This window comes from Poecilia mexicana, unplaced genomic scaffold (genome assembly GCF_051168715.1).
Source record: "Poecilia mexicana isolate PSO_F unplaced genomic scaffold, ASM5116871v1 scaffold_4, whole genome shotgun sequence".
Classification (NCBI taxonomy): domain Eukaryota; kingdom Metazoa; phylum Chordata; class Actinopteri; order Cyprinodontiformes; family Poeciliidae; genus Poecilia; species Poecilia mexicana.
The window spans coordinates 15,670,729-15,690,250 of record NW_028263373.1 but is presented as its reverse complement, the minus strand read 5'-3'; the positions used below and the strand labels follow the sequence as shown (position 1 = coordinate 15,690,250).

The window sequence follows — 19,522 nt, the reverse complement described above, 5'->3', positions numbered from 1 at the left end:
ACACTTTCCTTCATCCTGCTTTAAACATGCTTTATATCTATGTGAATAGGATTTAAGACAAACATTGGTTCCGCACAAGTCATTTTACCTAAAATTAATTAATACATTATTTAACCCATGGATATGAACTCTAACTCAGTCTATTTTTGTTATTCTTAATAGTACTATTTTATATACAAATAATTGAAATTTCAGTGTGGAAAAACAATGTTTCACTTGTAATTTTACATACTGCAGCTTTAATCAATAACAAGTCAATATTGTATTTATGGACAGTAATTTAAAAAGTAATAAACCAGTAACATTACAATATTAAAAGTGATGTGGTAGAAAATTTGAATGCCCATATAAAAAAAAGTTAGGTGGTTGCATCTTTTGCAACCACAGCAAAAAATGTGTCTGTAGCCATGGGAAAACTTTTTTTTTTATTTGGAGAAATTTAATTCAATTTTTTAATTAAATTTTGGTGCATCAGATGCCGTTTCCTGACTCAGATGACTCTCAATGCTACAGAGAACATTGGAAGCTATTGAAAGATTTTCTCATATCGTCCAGCTGCATTTTTCTAGTTGCATAAAAATCTGTGGGATTTTATAATTGTTGAGGTTCCAACAACTATTAGCAATACAAGCTGAAAAGTTGCACTAAAAAACAAGTTGAGTTTGTATGGATGTTTGTTCGATTATGGATGCATACTTTTTGCATTTCTCTGATCCAAGTGACTTCAAAACTTCCAACTTAATGTCACGAGCCCAAAAGAATGTAGTCTGAAAAATAGTGTCATCTAGATAAGCTATTATCATATTTTGGATGAATACTAAACTTTCTAATTATCTTGTGAAGCAGCCAGATTCTCTTGAGATTTGCGTGATCACCATCAATCCTCCCTAGCCCGAAGCTATGCGTAAATCCTGCTTAAGTGTCTGTAATATTAAAACTCTGGAGTATTTGTTGACTGACTGAAGAGCAAAGAACATTGCTGAAGGCTTTTCTTAACTGCAAAGATAGTCTGCTCTCCTCTCAACTAAGCATCAGACAGAGCAAAACAGCATAGAATATCACTAAATACAACTCAACAAACTCTGGAGGGTTCACTGAGAACACCAGACAGCTCATCCATCACTGGGTAGAAGCTGATCACAACTGCATTTGCTTACCTCTGGATGCAATTAGGGAGAGAAAACAGCAGTGAGAAAGACAGATAAAAAGAAAAAAAAAAGTATCTCAGACTGCACCAAAGAGCTTGAAAAAAAGACAGGAGTGAGAGGAAATCATGGAATCTTAAAAGCCTAGCTCTCCATCACCCCCTCGTCTAAAATTAGAAAACTAATGAGCAGCAGTCTAATGGATCAGTTGATTAATTCACTATTAACATGTGCACATTGTTGCAGAGTGTTTTTTTCATTACACTAAATGATATGCTGTGATTTGATGGCTATTATAATAAAACACTGTCAAACTCTTGTGTAAGAATACTGTATAATACTGTTAACACTTTTTAATAGCCCAGTACTGACCATTTGACTAATGACCTATTTCAAAGCTGCCGCATATCTCAAGTCCTAAAGCATCTGTTTTGCATTCCAATAGAAAAACAGCTATTTTATTTTTCTGTGGTTGTGAAATTTTACAGTAACAAACCATGTGTACAATCTGAACATTGAACATCTGGTATTAAACAGAAAAAAACAATACAATTTCCTTTTTTCAACTTCATAATTGTTGAAAAGTAAATTATGTTTCAAATATGCCATGTGTGAGAGCAGCGGCACTGCAGAGATAATAGGTCCTCATGAAGTGAAAAATATTAATGTTGTGAAAACACATTTGGAGTAGTACATATTCTGTACAGATTTTTTAGTCACAGTTACATGCTTTAATCTTAAAACGCATTTTAATAGTAAATATAGCTTGTGTAAATACAAAATATACTTTTGAAATGATTGTGGTATCCTTTTTAAATCATGAAAGAACACATTACATACGCAATGGGTTAGGTTGGGTTGTTGACCCACAATGGGTTGGGTCAATTTTGCAAGCTACACCCAGGCCTGATAACTGACTAAGCATCATCTGTCACTCTTTGAACTAGCAGATACGTGATCACGTGGTTGACGTATCTCTCAATAGTTAAAAATATGTCAGCCCTGTCAGTCAGTTTGAGCGGCTTCTGCCGCGATATAACGCAGAAACAAATTTTGTTTCTCCCCCTGTGACTTTTGGTAATTATTGAGCAATAATGAACTGAATCCTTCACTATGTATTTTATCAACAGCAACAGCATGCATTTATCACTCTTATAAATTTTAGAGGTAAACAAGACTGCAAACTTATGGTTAAATACATGTAGTCTTCAGTGTTTTATGATTATGTTATGCACATAAAATAAGAAAATAAAACATGGGTAACAATCCAATCCACAGAAATTCCACTTTATAGTCCAGAAAGCTCAGTACAACTGTTCAAGCATTACCAGAAACCTCTGGGTTGCGACAGACGTTCTTCATTCGTTCCTCAACTGGTCAAGGTGTGACTATATGTATAATATTTATCGCGGGAAAGCCCTTTAGTAATCTTTGTACATTATTGCCAGCAAGATGTTCCTGGCTTTGAGTCCTGGTCTGGGTTCTTTCCACAAGGAGCTTCCATAAAACATGGCAGCTGACAAAAATAATGATTTGTGATTGGAAAAGTGATTTGTGATTCTAAAAATATTGTTGGACACTAAATAAAAATGAAAATATGGATTGAAATATTACTTCAAATCCAGTGTTGATTCCAGCCTTCGTAGCATTGTGTTACAATATTTCCAAGATCAATTATCCTTAATCAGCTCTTGAGTCTTTTACACACTTCTGTTATCTTCACCCCGTTGAAAGCAAAATGTAGAACCATTCAATGACTCTGATTTTCTCTCCCCCTTCCATCTTTGTTTACTAATTACCAACACAGACTCTCCAATTTCTCAGCTCTAACAAACATTTACAGCAATCAGAAATCCTGGCACGTTATGAAGCTGCAAAGAAGAAAAAGAAAAAAAAACAACAAAAAAACATCACCATAACCTTCTGAGAACAACTCCAATTAAAATTCTTTAGCCATGCCAGCAATGAGACAAATGAATTATGACAATATGTAACTCCTTTAGCTGGTGTGGCCTCTAATCCATTGCTGAGTGAGCGGCCATTGTGAAAATATGACTGAAGTGACTGAAGTACAAGTGGTTACAGTCTGTAAGTTTTATTTGAGGGAATGTCGATGATAGACAATTCGAAACGAAAAGAAAGTAGCTGTCTTTTAAAGTGATCATATATTAGCCAGAGAAAGGTTAGTTTTTTCTCGCTCAAGTCAAGTGTCAAATCTTGAATAACAAAAATAAAAGTCTCACATCAAATGCATGTTGTGTTCTCTCCCAATAAGACTGCATTAGAGTGGTATAGAAGATTTATAAACTTTAAGCATAATTTAACCATGAACATCTTACAGTTATCTTTTTCAGAACATTCAGCCATGCATGGGTATTCTAAACACTATTTATTATTATCTGTTTTCCTTTTTGCTCAGATATAAATTGCCCACTGTCCAAAAGCATCCCGGATTGATAAATCAAACATTCTTAATAGAAAATAGTTTACATCTAAAGTCATTGCAGCCATCTGTGGCTTCCTTACTCTAAATGCTTTCTTGATGATAGCAATGAATAAAAACAGTTTAAACAGTTGTTTATTTAAATTTAATTCCAGGCCTTAAATTCAAGTCTCAACACTTTAGAGCACAAGTGTAAGTCAAGTCTAAAGTGTTAGTTTGCAAATACAACATATATATTGGAAATTATTTGGTTATTATTTATGTTTAAACTAGTGCTGTCAATCAATTAAAAAATGTAATCAGATTAATCACACTCTGATGCTGATTAATCACAATGAATCACTATGCCTAAACTTGTAATCGTGAAATATAAATATGCACACAGTTGTGGTTCTTTTACTGTTATTTTATTGTTTTATTTTCGTTCTTCAGCAGAAAGCGGGTAATATTGTCTCCCAGTGTTCAGCAGCAACTAAGGGAAACCTACTCCACTACACAAGTAGCAACAAACTTGTTCAGGGCACAACTGACAGATGTGACATATTTCATTTTCTAGTTCTTGGGTGTCCCATTCCTTCCTGATGCCTGATGCTTGCATCAGCGTAAAAGGTTAATCTTTCGTTGTTGTTTCTCGCATCCCATGTTTTGAGCACATAACACACTCCTGTGAACGAGGTAACCCTCTGCGGAAGAGAAACTTTTAGGTCAAAATCTGCATTATGCAATATTAACGCGATGACATTTTCAGATTAATCGCATGCGTTAACACATTGACAGCCTTTCTTTAAATTAAATGTTTCAAGCTGAAAATGTAAAATGGAAGCAATCAAAGCTTAAGAATGGCCGATGTTTGGCATGTTTGCCTTTGACGCTGCAAGGCTTCCCTTTCATTAACCTAATCGTTAGCTCCCTCCGCAGATTCTCAATCAAATTCAAGATTTAAAAACATTCATGTTAAATTTAGTCAAAGGAAACGTGAACAATGATAAGATTACTTTAAACCTGAATCTACCAAGGGTATTAATCTTTTTGAGTTTACCACTGTGTACAGCACAGTGGTAAACTCAAAGGGATCTAAATGCATTTTAATGTAACTGAGACAGGTTACAGCCAACTTCAAGCCATCTTGAATATTTTGAAGGACATAGTCGGAGGGTATTAAAGTTATACTTATCCTTGTGCATAATATAATGTAAAACCAAGATATATAGGTTGGACTGAATTTCATTAAACCACAAGAACATTCCAGCTCAGATCTCAAATCTCTTTAGCTGGTTTTAATTCACTGAAGGACATCGTTAAGACATCCATGTGTCAACACATCTGATTTAATATTCCCATGGGACGAGACTAATGTCTGGCTCCGTTCCCTCCAGCCATGCTCACTCATAAATATCCACCATGGCTGGTAGTGTCATCAGCCACACTATTCAGTGAAATTTATTGTCTTGATGATGATTCCACCTCACACACCCACTTCTTATAAATATCGAAGATTGCAAACATGAGAAAAATATTACCATGATGAGAACAGAGGTGATATTTTTTCCGGAAATTTGAAAAGTCCCACATTTAGTATCTAGGTCACGGAGGTGCACTGAAAAAAAGTAAAGACAAGTGTGTGGTGGAACTCAGGTCAGAGCATCTAAACTTTACAGTAGATGACAGTAGATGCTGTCATTGACCTGCCAACATGAGCTATATAACCAGGCTTTCCATATACTGCTCAACTGGGGAGGGAGTGATGAGATTACAAAATGTTGTCAGAGTAGCACAACTAATTATCATGAAACACGAGGAGATGCAAACTGATTGATTAAGGATTGTAATTGAAGGGGCTCTAAGGAACGGGTTTTCTCAGTGATTAAAGGCTGCAAGAGTTGGCATATGATTAAGAAGGCTTTGCAGCATTCAACAAGGAGCTGGTAAAACAAATTTACTCTGCAGAAGCCGTCGGAGGGTAGCAAAATCTTACAACAAAGCAGTGATTCGCCAATAAAGGAACATGCAGAGAAACAGTGCTATTCCTGATGCGGCTTTCTGCAAATCAATCCACTACCAACTATCTTCTTAAGCAGTCTGTAAGAACTCCTTTCACTTGATCTAATGTATTCGCACTGTAGATATAAATAGCAAATGGAGAAATGGTGGTCCAATTACTTTGGGGCAAATTCTAAGTGTATTTGACATATTACAAAAAAGTGCAGTATACCAACAAGGCAGACAAGAACTTCAGAAAAAATTATCTTTCAAGTTACTTCTTTTTATACTTAAAGAGATTATATAATGCCTACACACTTTCTGTTGAGTTCAATTCCAATGCACTGCCTTTTTACACAGCATAAAAATGCCTCTGTGATATTTTAGTGCCAAATTATTATAATTATATGGACGCTTAGAGCCTCAAATGTGTGAAAGCTCCATTTTCCATCCCAAATTATTTCCTCTATCCTCCATAATTGTAGTGATTATAAGAGTATTAGAAAGATGCTTTAAAGCCTAACATAGCATCTATTTCCATAGAAAAAATTACCTTGAAAAAGCATTTCTATTTAGGCTTTAATTTACCAGGGCACTCAATCACTTTAGAACTAATTGAAATACATTAGAAATAGAAAAGCTTAATTTTCAGAAAGCACAATGGAATGATTTGTCTGCAAAATCATGGCCACGAATATAATCCATTTGAAAAATGCTCACAGTGTGTAAATTTGGTTCGTTTATGCATGTCAGTGGCACTTCATAGTTTTTACCATTAGGTTATAGAAAGCTAGGTTTTGCTTTGCATGCTGACAAAACTAAGTGCCTGGCCCCTCTAATTTTAGCACTAGATTTAAATGTTTATGGTTTTGAAATATATCAATAAATGGCCAAGTTCAAATCTTTAAGTAGAACATGATTTACCCTGGAAATAACATTCCATTCTGACTGGGACTATTTGGACCATTTGTCGATGAAGACAAAAGAAACAGGAGGTACAATGATAATCTCTAGACAAGAATGACAAAAGACCTAATTTTCTGTCATTTTGCATATAAATGCAAAATATAGATGAAGACCTTTTCAAACCTTTAGATAGCAATTTATGCACTGAACAAAACAGTGGAAAAAGTACATAAACTTCTATCAATTTTATTATATTTAACTTTTATTAGAAAACAGTACAAACTGTTTGCAAACAAGGCATAAGTTGGTTAAAACCAAACCACTCACATTAAAATAAATGCAGAAAATGCCATTTCAAAATGTGAGAGAAAAATACTATAATATATAATTATATATTATAGCATAGAATATATATTCTATATATATTCTACAGCAAGTTTTAACTTTAAAATTTGTGAATTTTACTACCTAGACAGGATCAATCAAAGATTATGGTGCTTGTTTCCATATGAAGAAAACTTTTTTTTTTCTTATTGTTTATTTTAAATAAAACTCTTTAAATAAACTTACTGACTGATACAATGAAAACCATAGGGTTTTTTTTTTTTTTTTTTGCCAGTTTCAAAACTGATTAAATTAAAGGTATTGCTGTTTGTGACCCCGCATCATGGACGTCACAAACATGATGTGACGTCCATCACATCATGATGGACGTCACATCATGACGTCCATCATGACGTCATGATGGACGTCATGATGGACGTCCATCATGACGTCCATCATGACGTCATGACGTCATGATGGACGTCACTACATCATGACGTAGTGACTACACATAAAAACTACACAGTTTTTATGTGTAGTCAATCTACACATAAAAACTCATACTTATAACATTTTCATGAATGCAAAAGTTAGAATTACAGGTTTAAGACAAATGTAAACAGCATAACATATTTTTCTTTTCTAACAAAGCTACAAACTTTCATCAAAATCCTCTCAGCTCAAAACAAAAACAACCCAATTAAAACTGTACTATTTTTAGGAGATGATATAAATGAGATCAGTCTTTAGCTCATCAGCAGATACTTAATTGTTGATAAAGTATTGACAATCTATGGAATTTTACTACCCCCGTTCTACTCAAACATAAAAGCTAAAAAATAAAAAAATAAATAAATAATACACTTTGCTATTTTGCTGAAGACGTGCTTTTATGGTTCTCCTGAGGACTTGAATACAAACCATGGCAAACTTTGTATGTCACCTCAACAGCTGGTTTCCATTCTCACTAATATTTATCACTTACAAATAGAAGACAGAGCAATGAATCTAATCAGTAAGTTAGTCAGCCTCCCTTAAGCAACAGAAGATACTCCCTAATGTTAGCTTTCTGGCAGCAGAGACAGTCAGCTTCCCATCATCACTAATATCTATTTAGAGATGGCTCCATCTGGGAGCCCCTCCCACATGCACACAGTTTTATTCATGATCATGGCTATTCCCTAGCTGAGGAGAGATCAAATGACAACCAAAACATTGGCTCCTCTTGGAATGGAGACTGCGAGGAGCAGAGAGGCTGTGAAAGAAAGGCAACATTGTGCTGAGAGCAGCACAGATTACGTTAAACATGCGCCGCATTGAACAGGAGAGAGGGTTTCGCCGTTTAATTAACAGTGACAGACTCAGGTGTGCCCCCAGATGTGTCGTAAGAGGCAGAACAGGTTTTCACCTAAACAAGCGCATGGTATTGCTGATATCTGCCAGGTAACCAATGTGTTCGTAGCACACAATATAAGCTCCGTCCCTTTCAAGCTGTGGGAAATGAAGTAGTTCATACTGTTGATACTGCTTTCAGTGAAGTGGCTCTGGCCTAATTAAAAAAGTGCTGAATGGCTGAAAGTAGTTAGCGCGCTCCTCGGCTTTGGTCTTGGTCTGTGTTAGGAAGACAGTCAACAATTCCTCCTTTAAATTATATCCTGTGGAGCTTGAACAGTCATTTAATATTATCTTATTCCATCCCACTAGAATCTGCACATGCGTGGGGGTAGGCAGTAAGCCATTTAAAATAGGCGCTGTCTATGGCACAAGTGCTTATAGTAAATGTCAAGACCTTTCAAAGCCGTAATAATGACACGGAAAAGGAAAGTGATGCATGGCACCGTTTTTGTCCAGGATAGAGCTACAAAACCAGGCTTCGCAGCAATTGTGTACAGCCCGAAAAGGTTTTCATCAAGCGGCCTGCTGACGTGTGGCAATGATTTTAGATTTATACGAATACCAGACTTTCAAACAAGTGACAGGTCAATTTTGCACCATTACAGAGACAAAGGCCTGTGGTGCAGGCCTTATTTGTGGCTGAGGGCCAGCCGTCAAACTAAATAACATAAATAAGCCAAGATTATCTTGTTATTCTTTGTATAGTCTTTCTTGCATTTCTTGACTGTGCTTTAAACTTAAAATAAAGCTTTAACATCTAAATTACTACTTTTTTTTTCTTTCTGTTTTGCCCATATTCAGTTGGAATCAGAAAAAAATATATATATCTATCCCCCAGGGAGTTTCGGGATTTATTACTTAAGTTTTTTCAAAGTTCACTTTGGATGATTTCTTTGTGATTGGAATGCCACATAAAGTCAACACAAACAATGCATAATGAAGTCTTAGTGTGTAGCAGTATGTTTTAAGAAAGCCAATCACAATAATTTCATCCCTTTACAATATTGTTATTATGAAAGTATTTTTGGGTCTGAAGTAAAGTTAAAACATAATTAAGCATTTGGAACCTCTGTAATTAGTCCTTGTTTGCTTCAGCTATAATGCATATAAACCCCACCCACAACAGTAATCAAGTTGAGTTTCAATCACAGTTAAGATAAAGGAGCTTTACAAAGAAGCAATAAGAGGAGATTATTTCATCATATATGAAAGGCCTTGGCTATAAAAAGATTTCCCCAAAAAAGTAACAATCCAAAACACAGTATTGTGATCATTTTAGAAAGTTTAAAACTTAAAGAGCTGCTGCAAACCCACCTAGCTGTAGAAAAACATTTCAGAAATGGGACCGTAAACCTCCTTCTTCACACTATTGTGCATCTGCCTTATGTTTCAGTGCTTCCCAAAACATTAAATGCAGCAGCACTAACAAGATGATCACCAGCCAACTAAGGTTGCGACATAATTTTTAAATATATCATAATATTCTGCTGCATTATCATGTGGCTATCACATTCCAAACATACTATACATTTGTACCTACAGTACACAGCTGCTACTTGAATATTACAGCAATGACCCAAGTAGAAGCATTACCAAGGCACATGCAAAACTTTGGAAATGCTCTAGGAGAAGATTTGATGACATTGCCACTTTCTTATGAATTCAGATTATAATTACCTGATCACTTTGAGGCACATAAAGCAATAAAATGTAATTTCTAGGTGGCCAGTTGATCCTTCAAACTAAAACAACAAAAAACATGGTAAAAGTAAATGTATTGTCATTGCACAATTGAGAACTGATCTTGCACAACACCTGCTTCATTTCCTCCTTTCAAAACCTTATAGAATCTGTGTTTTTTTTCAACATATTTGACAATCTGGCAAAAAAGGAAACGAGGTGACAGAAACCTTTGTAATTTAGTCAGGACAACGTAGAAAAAGCACAATGTGATGGTAAAACACCAACTGTATAATAATAATAAAAACCTAATAAAGGATCATACAGGTGCTTCAGGGACAATGGCAAATGTTAAATGGCCTGCATTTGTATAGCGCTTTATCTAATCCAGTGAACCCCAAAGCGTTTCATACTACATTTAATCAAACACCTATGCATGCACGCGTTCAAATGCTGATGGTGGTAAGCTACATTGTAGTCATCACCAGCTGATCACCAGCAACAGGCAATTCAGGTGACATGTCTTGCCCAAGGACACAAGGACAGAGACGGACAGAGTGGGGGGTTTGAACCAGCAACCCACTAATTACAGGACAAACTTCTGGCTCCTGTGTCATCATTGCACACTTCAACTAGACAGATACTGCATCCACAAGGATTTCACAGAAAAACACTGCTGACCACAAGCAGTTGACCAGTCTATACCAGCAGTTGAGCAGGTTAGGAGTACTAGGAGGAATTTGGATAGTGATAGATGGATGATGATGATGATGATGATGATGATGATGATGATGATGATAAACTGTAAAAACTGTAAAACTGCAATATTGCACAGCAAATTCGGAAGTGTCAGATTTCCAGTGCAAGTGTTGTATGCTAAAAATACAGTGTTAATTCAACAACATGAGTGTTATTATAAAATTCTTTATAATAGAGAATAACAAAATGGAATCCTCGACAGATAAATCAAAGTACACAAGATAAAGGGCGAGCAATTTAAGAAGTTTCATGTACGGCCCAGTCCCATCTTAAAAGATCTAAGTCTGCTTGAACTAAATTTACACAGATAAGCTTTATACTGTTGATTACAATTGCTTTTCCATGTGGAAGTGACAAGCACTGATGCTGCGCATTTCCTGGCAGCATAAAACTGCTCTTTCATTTTGCCGTCAATTTCAAATTTGCAACCCATTGAGTCATTTACTAGAATAGTTCATTCATCTGAGTCCAAACAACATGAAATTTGCAAACCAAGGCTGAATTGAAAGATGTGTTATTTGAACAATGTGCCCTCACAGAAAGTTCACAGACACAGAGGAATTATCTATTTTGCCAAACTTTAACATGCACGAGAAAGACATTGTGAAAGCCGATGCTCTCTCACAGTCTGGGCCTTTACAAAGATGATGTACCTGTGAACCACTCTTTCTCAAAGGGCTAAAGGCCAGCAAAAATGCAGCAACAAGAATCAAGGAGATTGGGAGAAATAAACATGAGCGCAGATACATCTCTCAGGAGCCACTTCATAAACCAAAGGCAGGAAATAATTGCATGCTTCTAGGCATTTCAGTGTTTGAGAACGCTCACATTCTTAGCCAGCAATCAGCTTTGAGGCACAGTAAAAGTGCCCTTTACCAGCCAGGGTCTCAACAATGGAGGAATTCAACAGGCAGGCACTGTTTTCAGCAGCTAGTTCCTAAAGAGATAGTTCATTCATCCATCAATGCTGCACTCTCAATCTAGAGGGAAAATGATAGAGCAGTGCTTCCTCGTGGTTGGAGAAAATGACAGTACAGAGACAGAGCGGGGCTTTTATCACCACTACCCTGATGGAAATGTTAAGCAGTGAGATGCAAACTAAGAACATTCATGTTTAGCGTCTACATATGGTCTACATGTCCAAGCAGAGCAAAGCAATAACGTCATACTGGCAGCATCAACATATGAAAAAAGGGAAATGAATGGCTACAGTGAGCACTGAATAACCCATTAATTAACTATGAGAGCCTAGCCATGAAATCATCTTGAAAATATTTCCTCCACATCTTTTCATCTAAATTTCTAGGTGATATTTACTGCTGCGATGACCCGCTTGAGAGTAAGTGTGCCCCTATTGAGGGAAGTGGGGGTTGGGAGGCAACTTGTTTAATGGACTGATTCATAGCAAAGGGATAATCTGAACCAATAAACCTCAGGATTCAGGGAAATCCCCTGCCACTGATCACTGCCAACCCAGACTGGTAGCGGGGAATTAGGCTTCCTCTTATAGAGTCAGACATCCAAGTTCTTTGCTACTGGCAAATCTAGGCATAAGATGGAGCAAGATTCTCATGATCATCTTCAGAATATTGTACCATGAGCAGGGTTTCCCCCAGTGTATCATAAGCCTGGCGGCCCGCCATGCTTTGCTAGCCCCGCCGCCAGGCTAAGCATTGCTTGTTTACATTTCTAAGAAAGGAAAAAGAAAAAAAAATGTTGTTTTTTTTTATTTTGTTAGTTTTTTAAAGCTGGGCTGCAAGCGTCTCTTTTGCTCTTAGCATTTCACTAGCAGAGCAGATTTATCCTTAAGGATAGGTTTGCAATAGATAGGTTTATGGTTTATGCATTTAAAAGCCAACAGCGCGCGGACCAATCACACAGCTGGCGCCTCTGCGCTTTACCTCTGCGCTTTGCCTCTGCGCTTTGCCTCTGCGCTTTGCCTCGCGCGCTGCCGCTGCTTTACCTCAGTGGGATCGCGCGTGGCTCCTTTAACTCATACTGGACACAGGCTGACCTAACTTACTGTGAGGAATTATGATCCTTTGGAGAACTCTAGGTAAGAGTTTAAAACCCGCCGCGTTAGCTCTGGTTGCGCAGCTCAATGTGAACCACAGGAATAAGTTGTAGCGAATTCAGAGGCAGATTGTGGAGCGGTGAGAATGATTAATCTTTGTGAACGAACAATTATATGGGGCGTTTACATCTCAACACGCTTTACATCTCAGAGACGTAAAGCTGGAAAAGCAAAAGAGGTGGAGTAGCAGTGCTCATCAACAACAGATAGTGTTATCCAGGATGTGTTACTATAAAATGTTGTTTCTGCAGTCCAGACATTGAACTGTTGGAGTTAAGTTTCCATCCATATTATTTACAAAGAGAGCTCATCATTATTCGTTATTTTGGCAACCGGTTACATTCCACCCTTGGCTGTTGCTGACAATGCATGAAGCCATCAAATCTGTTGTTGGTTAGATTTCTATATCTCCAAGTAGGGTTGGACAAGAAAATCAGTGGCAATATATGTCGTCGTGATAAACACATGATCCATATGAATAGATCCATCCAATAGAATATTCAATAATTCAATAGGTTGGTGACATCAACTAACTCACTCAGTCTTTGGTGACCTAGCAACAACCTGCTGAGTAATTTGATGCATCAAAAGTTTAAGGTTTTGCCAATGTACCTCACAGCCGCATAAAAATAAAAAAACAGCAGCATGGAGAAAGAAATAGTAGAACTAAAGAGGAAATTGTGAATAAAAAAGGAAAGGTCACGTTCAAAGTTTGACTATATTTCAGATATTTAAAACAAAAAAACAAATAAATTATTGATATTGACTGATATGAAATCCTTATATTATGATACTTTTTCAGCCATATCGCCCCACCCTACACCAACACCAGACTCCTCTGGGGAAATCTGACCACAATCTAATTTTTCTACCCTCATAAATTAAGGACAACCCTGAGCATCCTCTTCATGAGACTGTCATAGAAAAACAGTGTCTTCAATCAGAGGCCAGTTCAATTTCAATGTAACATAGACTGCTACAGAAGATCTTTCTTGCTTATAGCCATCACCATCTAGAAATACTTTTTGAAGAACCTTGAATTACCATGAGAAACAACAATTAATTTTCCTTTGGGATCATTAAGTGGATTTTGAATGTGGTGTTTGAACTATTAAAATAATTATTTTTAGAGGGACTCTCAAGTATTCGCAAATTTCAATTATTCTTAGGTGGTTGTTGTCCTTAGCCCCCATAAATACTGGCTGTTAATTGTACACCACTTTCAAATTGTCTATCAACTTTTTTTCTTACCCAATGAAACAAAAGAAAAAATGTAAGACAGTAAACAAATGAGATATAAGGGTTAGGATAAAATTAGCAGCTGACACTTACGTTAGCTGCTAGTGAATCAGATGCTAACTTTAACCATTACCAATGCTAGAGTTAGCATTCCCTTCATTAGCTTCCTGTCCGAACTAGTTGGAAATCTAAAAGAGCTGTTAGACCAAAACTAGACAATACTGCATTGTACTAAGATTTTTTTTTAAACCACCATTTGAGATTCACAAAGCCATTATTCTTTTTGTGAAACACAAAATGAAAATTGCATATTCCCAAACAGATTGCTAAAAAAAATCCCTTCAAGTAGTGATGATCCCATTACTGTGAAGCATCTTGTTAACTGAGGTGTACTGTCACACCCTTAATATGGGCACAACTTATGTTGCTTCAAACTTAACTTTGTTGCAGCTTTGCGTACATATTTACTCTCTGTGATATGATACTCATCTCAGTGTGGCTGCCAAAGATCCTGTGCCACAGATGCACCTCTGCGCTTCAACAATCAAGTATGAGTCAACAATGACTAAAAGTCAAGCAGATTTAGCTGTTCTGTATTCAGTACCACACATAGAATCTCTCAGTCAACATCTCCGGAATTTATATTGAAATATAGGCCCGTCCTCTCAGTTTATTACTGGTAGACCAAGAGATTTTGCATCTTTTTATTGAGTTAACTTGTGTCTTTTTGGCACGAGATTAAAAACATAAAATAAAACAATGATATTAAAGAGATGTTTTTAAAGTGTGTTTGGAACTTATTTACTTATTTGCATTTGTTTTTTATTAGTTTGACGGCGTTTTTTGTTTTTTTATGTTCGAATAAATTCTTGCCCACAAAAAATGCGTGCACTGGAGCGAAACCCCACCCCAGAGCTGTTAATTCAAGCCTTAATGAGCAGCTACCTGGGCAGCTGGCACCGAAGCCTACGTGATGAAGGGAAGGGGAGGTGGATGAAGGGATAGATGGTTGGAGGAAAGGGAGGATGAGGGAGATAGCGCGTCATTGCCATAACTCGATTCAGATCAGCAGCGGCCACACGTACACTCGTCTTGCCTCGGTTTTGAAACTGCGACATCACTGTGTATTCTCCTAAACCTGACACTCAGCTCGCATGGTCCCCTTTTAAAGCAGCCGTCGCGTTCAAAACGGTGGAAATCGGGCAAACATAATGTAATCAAATTACATAAGCGACAGACGGCACACGGCGAACTGTGTAATTCAGGCTGGGAGAATCAGAACTACACCCGACCCCTCTTGTTCCACTTTATTCAATGCTTAATGTGTTCGAAGGGAAACTGTCAATGAAAACTTTGTTAGCAGCCAGTCGACATGCACTTGTGCAAGCGTCCTGTATAAGGGGCTCGCTGCACAAACGACCCCCCCGTCAAGGAAAGACATCGACTGGATGGAGGGAAAACTATCTATTGTTTGGATATCGCATGTACCAAATGCCTTAAAAAGTAGTTAATGGACATCTATGGAAGACCAGAAAGGGACTACCGTCTTTGAGTGTTTAACTTTGCAGAAAGGGATGAGAGTAAGAGCGGGAGAAAGTGAAGTTGTGTTGGCTTGTTTTACCTCAGCAGAGCCGTGTCGCCTTGTCTGCTCACTACATTCTCCACCGAAGAATAGTCCACAGTTTGTCCGGCTGGCAAACAGGACGGCAGAAAGCAGCACAGGCTGAAAATGATCGCAGTAAGCCACTGACCAGAGACACAAGCATCCTGCACCGCAATCATTATGTCCATCACAGCTGTTTTGCGGTCGCTTTTTTTCCTCTCCCAAGTTGTTGCCCAAAAAAGCTTCTTCTTCTTCGTCGTCTTCTTTTTTTTTTTTTTTTTTTTTTTTTTAAGAAAGAGAAAAGCGACAGACGGCTTTAACTCCAGACTTTTCCGCCTCGGAACCCCGTGAAGAAACGCTCCGTGGTTTATAGTTTCCCAGGTTTGTTTAGCTGGATGTACAGCTCGCTGTGTGGGGAAGTGTTCTCTCCAGTGGCTTGCACACCATCTAGTGAGGAAATGCGATGTAAAATGGGAGCAGACCTAGAAGCAGACAACCCCCAGGCTCTGATCCTGTTGCCATGCGGCCGTTTCCCGGGCAACCCGTTCCCAGTGGCTCGTGATGGAGCAGTAAAACCGGTAGGTATTGATACAACCCAGGAGCAATTAAAGATATCGACTTGTGAACCACCCCCTATTTATCCCTCCGTAAGGAAATGAAGAGTCCGAGCATTTGTAGAAATGGAGTCTAGTGACGTAAAGGCACTTATCCCGAAGGAAAACTCTGGACATTTTTTTTCTTGGATGAGAAATCTGGGAAGTCCCTTTTACCAAGGGGGACTGTGGTCAAAGTAGCACCTGCAGCAGGGACAGCCTTAGGGACCAGCAAACTTTGCTAATGTTTTGGGAATGTAAAGAAGCCATTGGGGCTCCATGAGACATTATTAAACTGAAACAAATATGCAAAAACTTATGGTAAAAGTTTTTTGGGGGTTTTTTTAACCATAAGTGCTAAACTCCTATACTTGTATTGTGCTTTCTCAAGTCCAGGTGACCCCAAAGCACTTTACACTACAATTAGTTCATTTTCTCAAGTTGAGTTAAATATGCAGTTCAAAAAGTAAAACTCTTTATGTGTCATATAATAATAATAAAAAAATCTGATTAAATATACAGTATATAAAACTCAGAGTTCAAACATTTGGTAACACTTTATTTGAAGGGGGTGAATAAGACTGACATGACACTGTCATAAACATGACATAACACCTGTCATGAACATGAATAAGCCTTCATGAATATTTATGACTGTTGTCATAAAGCGTCATTCGATAAATTATGACACTTTTAATACAAAGTTGACATTATTCAAAATGTCTTTGTTATGACAACTTGACATTAACCAAGAAATCATTACTGTTTAAACTTTACCTTTAATAACATAAAGTTACCTGGTTTTTAAAGTGCAATCAGTAATACTTTTATAACAAATTTATATCAATAATGATTTATTGGTTAATGTCAAGTTGTCATAACAAAGACATTTTGAATAATGTCAACTTTGTATTAAAAGTGTCATGATTTACCGAATGACGCTTTATGACAACAGTCATAAATATTCATGAAGGCTTATTCATGTTCATGACAGGTGTTATGACATGTTTATGACAGTGTCATGTCAGTCTTATTCACCCCCCTTCAAATAAAGTGTTACCAAACATTTATTTCTGTGTAATTTTAATCCTCCAACCCGATTATGCAAACCCAATGTTCATATATTACTTAAATCACACACACACACATCCTTATTGCTTTATCTGTGTTATCTTTACTTTTTACTTCCACAAAACTTTCCTATAATATGCTTCCATTCAGTACTATGCAAAGAGACAGCTTCTATAACATAATGTTTTTCTGTAATAAAAAATAATTTTCTATTGGTCTCTTGTAATTTTCCAGTTTGCAACTTAACTGAATTTTGGATAATCATTAGTTAAAAGCAACATCTATGAAAATTAGCATAAATAAAATGTGTGAAATAAATCAACATATTACATTATATTAATCTATGATGTAATATGCTTTTCTTTTTTTAATTAGAAGTTGACCCCCCAAAAAATTATACTGAGGCTATTTACATTTATTTATATGCCAAGGCTATAAATAATGTCTTTGGCAGGAGAAGTTGGTCTGAGTTGATTTATCAACTCAGACCAACTTCTCTGTCCTGCCAAGGATAAATAGTATCCTTGGCAGAATATTATTTATTGGGCAAAAAAGTTTTATAATGGTGGCTACCTCATTCTAAAAAGGTCCACTACACCACCAGCATTTAAAAGTACTTACTCACTATGTCAGTTTTCTCTCTCATTACTTGTCACATAACGACATTTTGTCGATACATCATAAACTGATATTTTTTTAGATGTGATGGGTGGTGTCAGTGTTTCTGAGCTACATTCTTGATGCTGCACTCCATTTGTTCTTATGAAATGAAATGACATTAAACTTATATAGAGCTATTCAGGACCCGCAGCACCACTTCACAATGAAATCTTCCCATTCATCCTCATTTACACGATGATAATACCATGCTACTGATTTGTAGTGGAACAGAAGCCAGGCTGCTATGTTGCCACCACCAGCAGCAAGGTAGGTGAAGTGAATTCCCCAAGGATGTAGGGCAACCTCCTACCTCTGTCCAAAATATTTAAACCTTGTAAAGAAAATTGAACTATTGTAACAGTAACGATTGTAACACAGAGGAAGGAGCAGAAAGATTAAGTTTTTCTCTTTTTTTTTCTATACATTGCCAGAAGAGGAGATGCAGCTATCTATTGTAGCCACACAAGCACAACCACTAGATATTATCAAGTGCACCCAGTGGAAAACTGTCATACTATTGGCTGGAATGGTTGCTAGGCAGTGGTACTCGTTGATCTGTAAGAAAACAGAATTCGCAAAGGAGCAGAGAGGTTTGTGAGCGCAAATTTGATCCATGCAGAGAGCGAGGAGAAAATCTGGGGGCAGGGGGGTGACCAGATTTTTGAAAAAGAACAGAAGTTTTGAGTTCAAGAATTACAATTTTTGAGAGCAGAGAGATGAAAGTCTGCTTTCAAACTGAAACGTAAGGTCTGGCCACATGGAATATTTAAAACACTACTTAAGGTCCATATAGTTTGCATTATGGGGATTTCAGTTGGCTTGGAAAACTCCAACATATACACATATGCACAAGGAGATAGAGGACTTAACTACAAAGTTTGTTTTAGAGCAGCCCCCCTCTGCATTATTCTGCTCTAAGCCTTTTGACTTAGCCTACATAATACTTGACAGACTGTACAGCCGTAACCATGGGAATGACATACATTCAATGAGACAGCAGGTTTGCATGGTACATCTGACTTACACTATGACATTATGGACATAACATTTAGCATTTAGTGTGACAACAGAAGGCGTCGAATCGGGAACATTCAGCCTGAACGATGTCTCAGAGACCATCTGCATTACCCAGTTTAAGAACTGTCCCACAAGCTTACTGAGGGGATGTCCTGCTATACATCCCCTGGTATAATATCTGTTGTTAATACAACAGATATTAAGGGACAATCCCTTTTGTGTTTAGATCTGTACACCCACTAATATGAATTTGCAGTTGATTGTGATTATATTTTTGCAAGTATATAACAAAGGTATATAGTTGCTACTTAACAGTAGCAAGTATATACTTTTTTTTTTATTTTTCTAATGCTGATATAATATTTATGAAATGTCACCGACCACAACGTCAAGATTGCAGGTTTGGTAAGATCTGAACTAGGATATTTGCTGTAGTTTTCCATTGAAACCAGCCTTAGTTTTGTCTTTGGTTTAAACCCATGAAAGAAACCTTGATACACTCTTAAATTCATTCTTTGTACTTGAGTTTTACTTCCAGCTTTACTGTCTACATCTTTTATTATAATTTTTTTTTTTTTTTACTGCGGTGAATCAGGGGCACAACTTTAATTGCCTAGTTAGTTGTAAACAAGA

At 37.1% G+C, this 19,522-nt stretch overlaps 1 protein-coding gene across 2 annotated transcripts in view; it reads right to left on the bottom strand.

Moving 5' to 3' along the window:
• negr1 (neuronal growth regulator 1) overlaps nt 1–16,245 on the bottom strand; it is a 166,423-nt gene extending 150,178 nt beyond the window's left edge. For both annotated transcript variants that reach the window (XM_015008974.2, XM_088005017.1), the window contains exon 1: nt 15,567–16,245. In XM_015008974.2, coding sequence (XP_014864460.1) covers nt 15,567–15,736 — 170 coding nt within the window. In that variant the 5' untranslated portion in view covers nt 15,737–16,245. The remainder of the gene's footprint in view (nt 1–15,566) is intronic.
• Between the last annotated feature and the right edge of the window lie 3,277 nt (nt 16,246–19,522).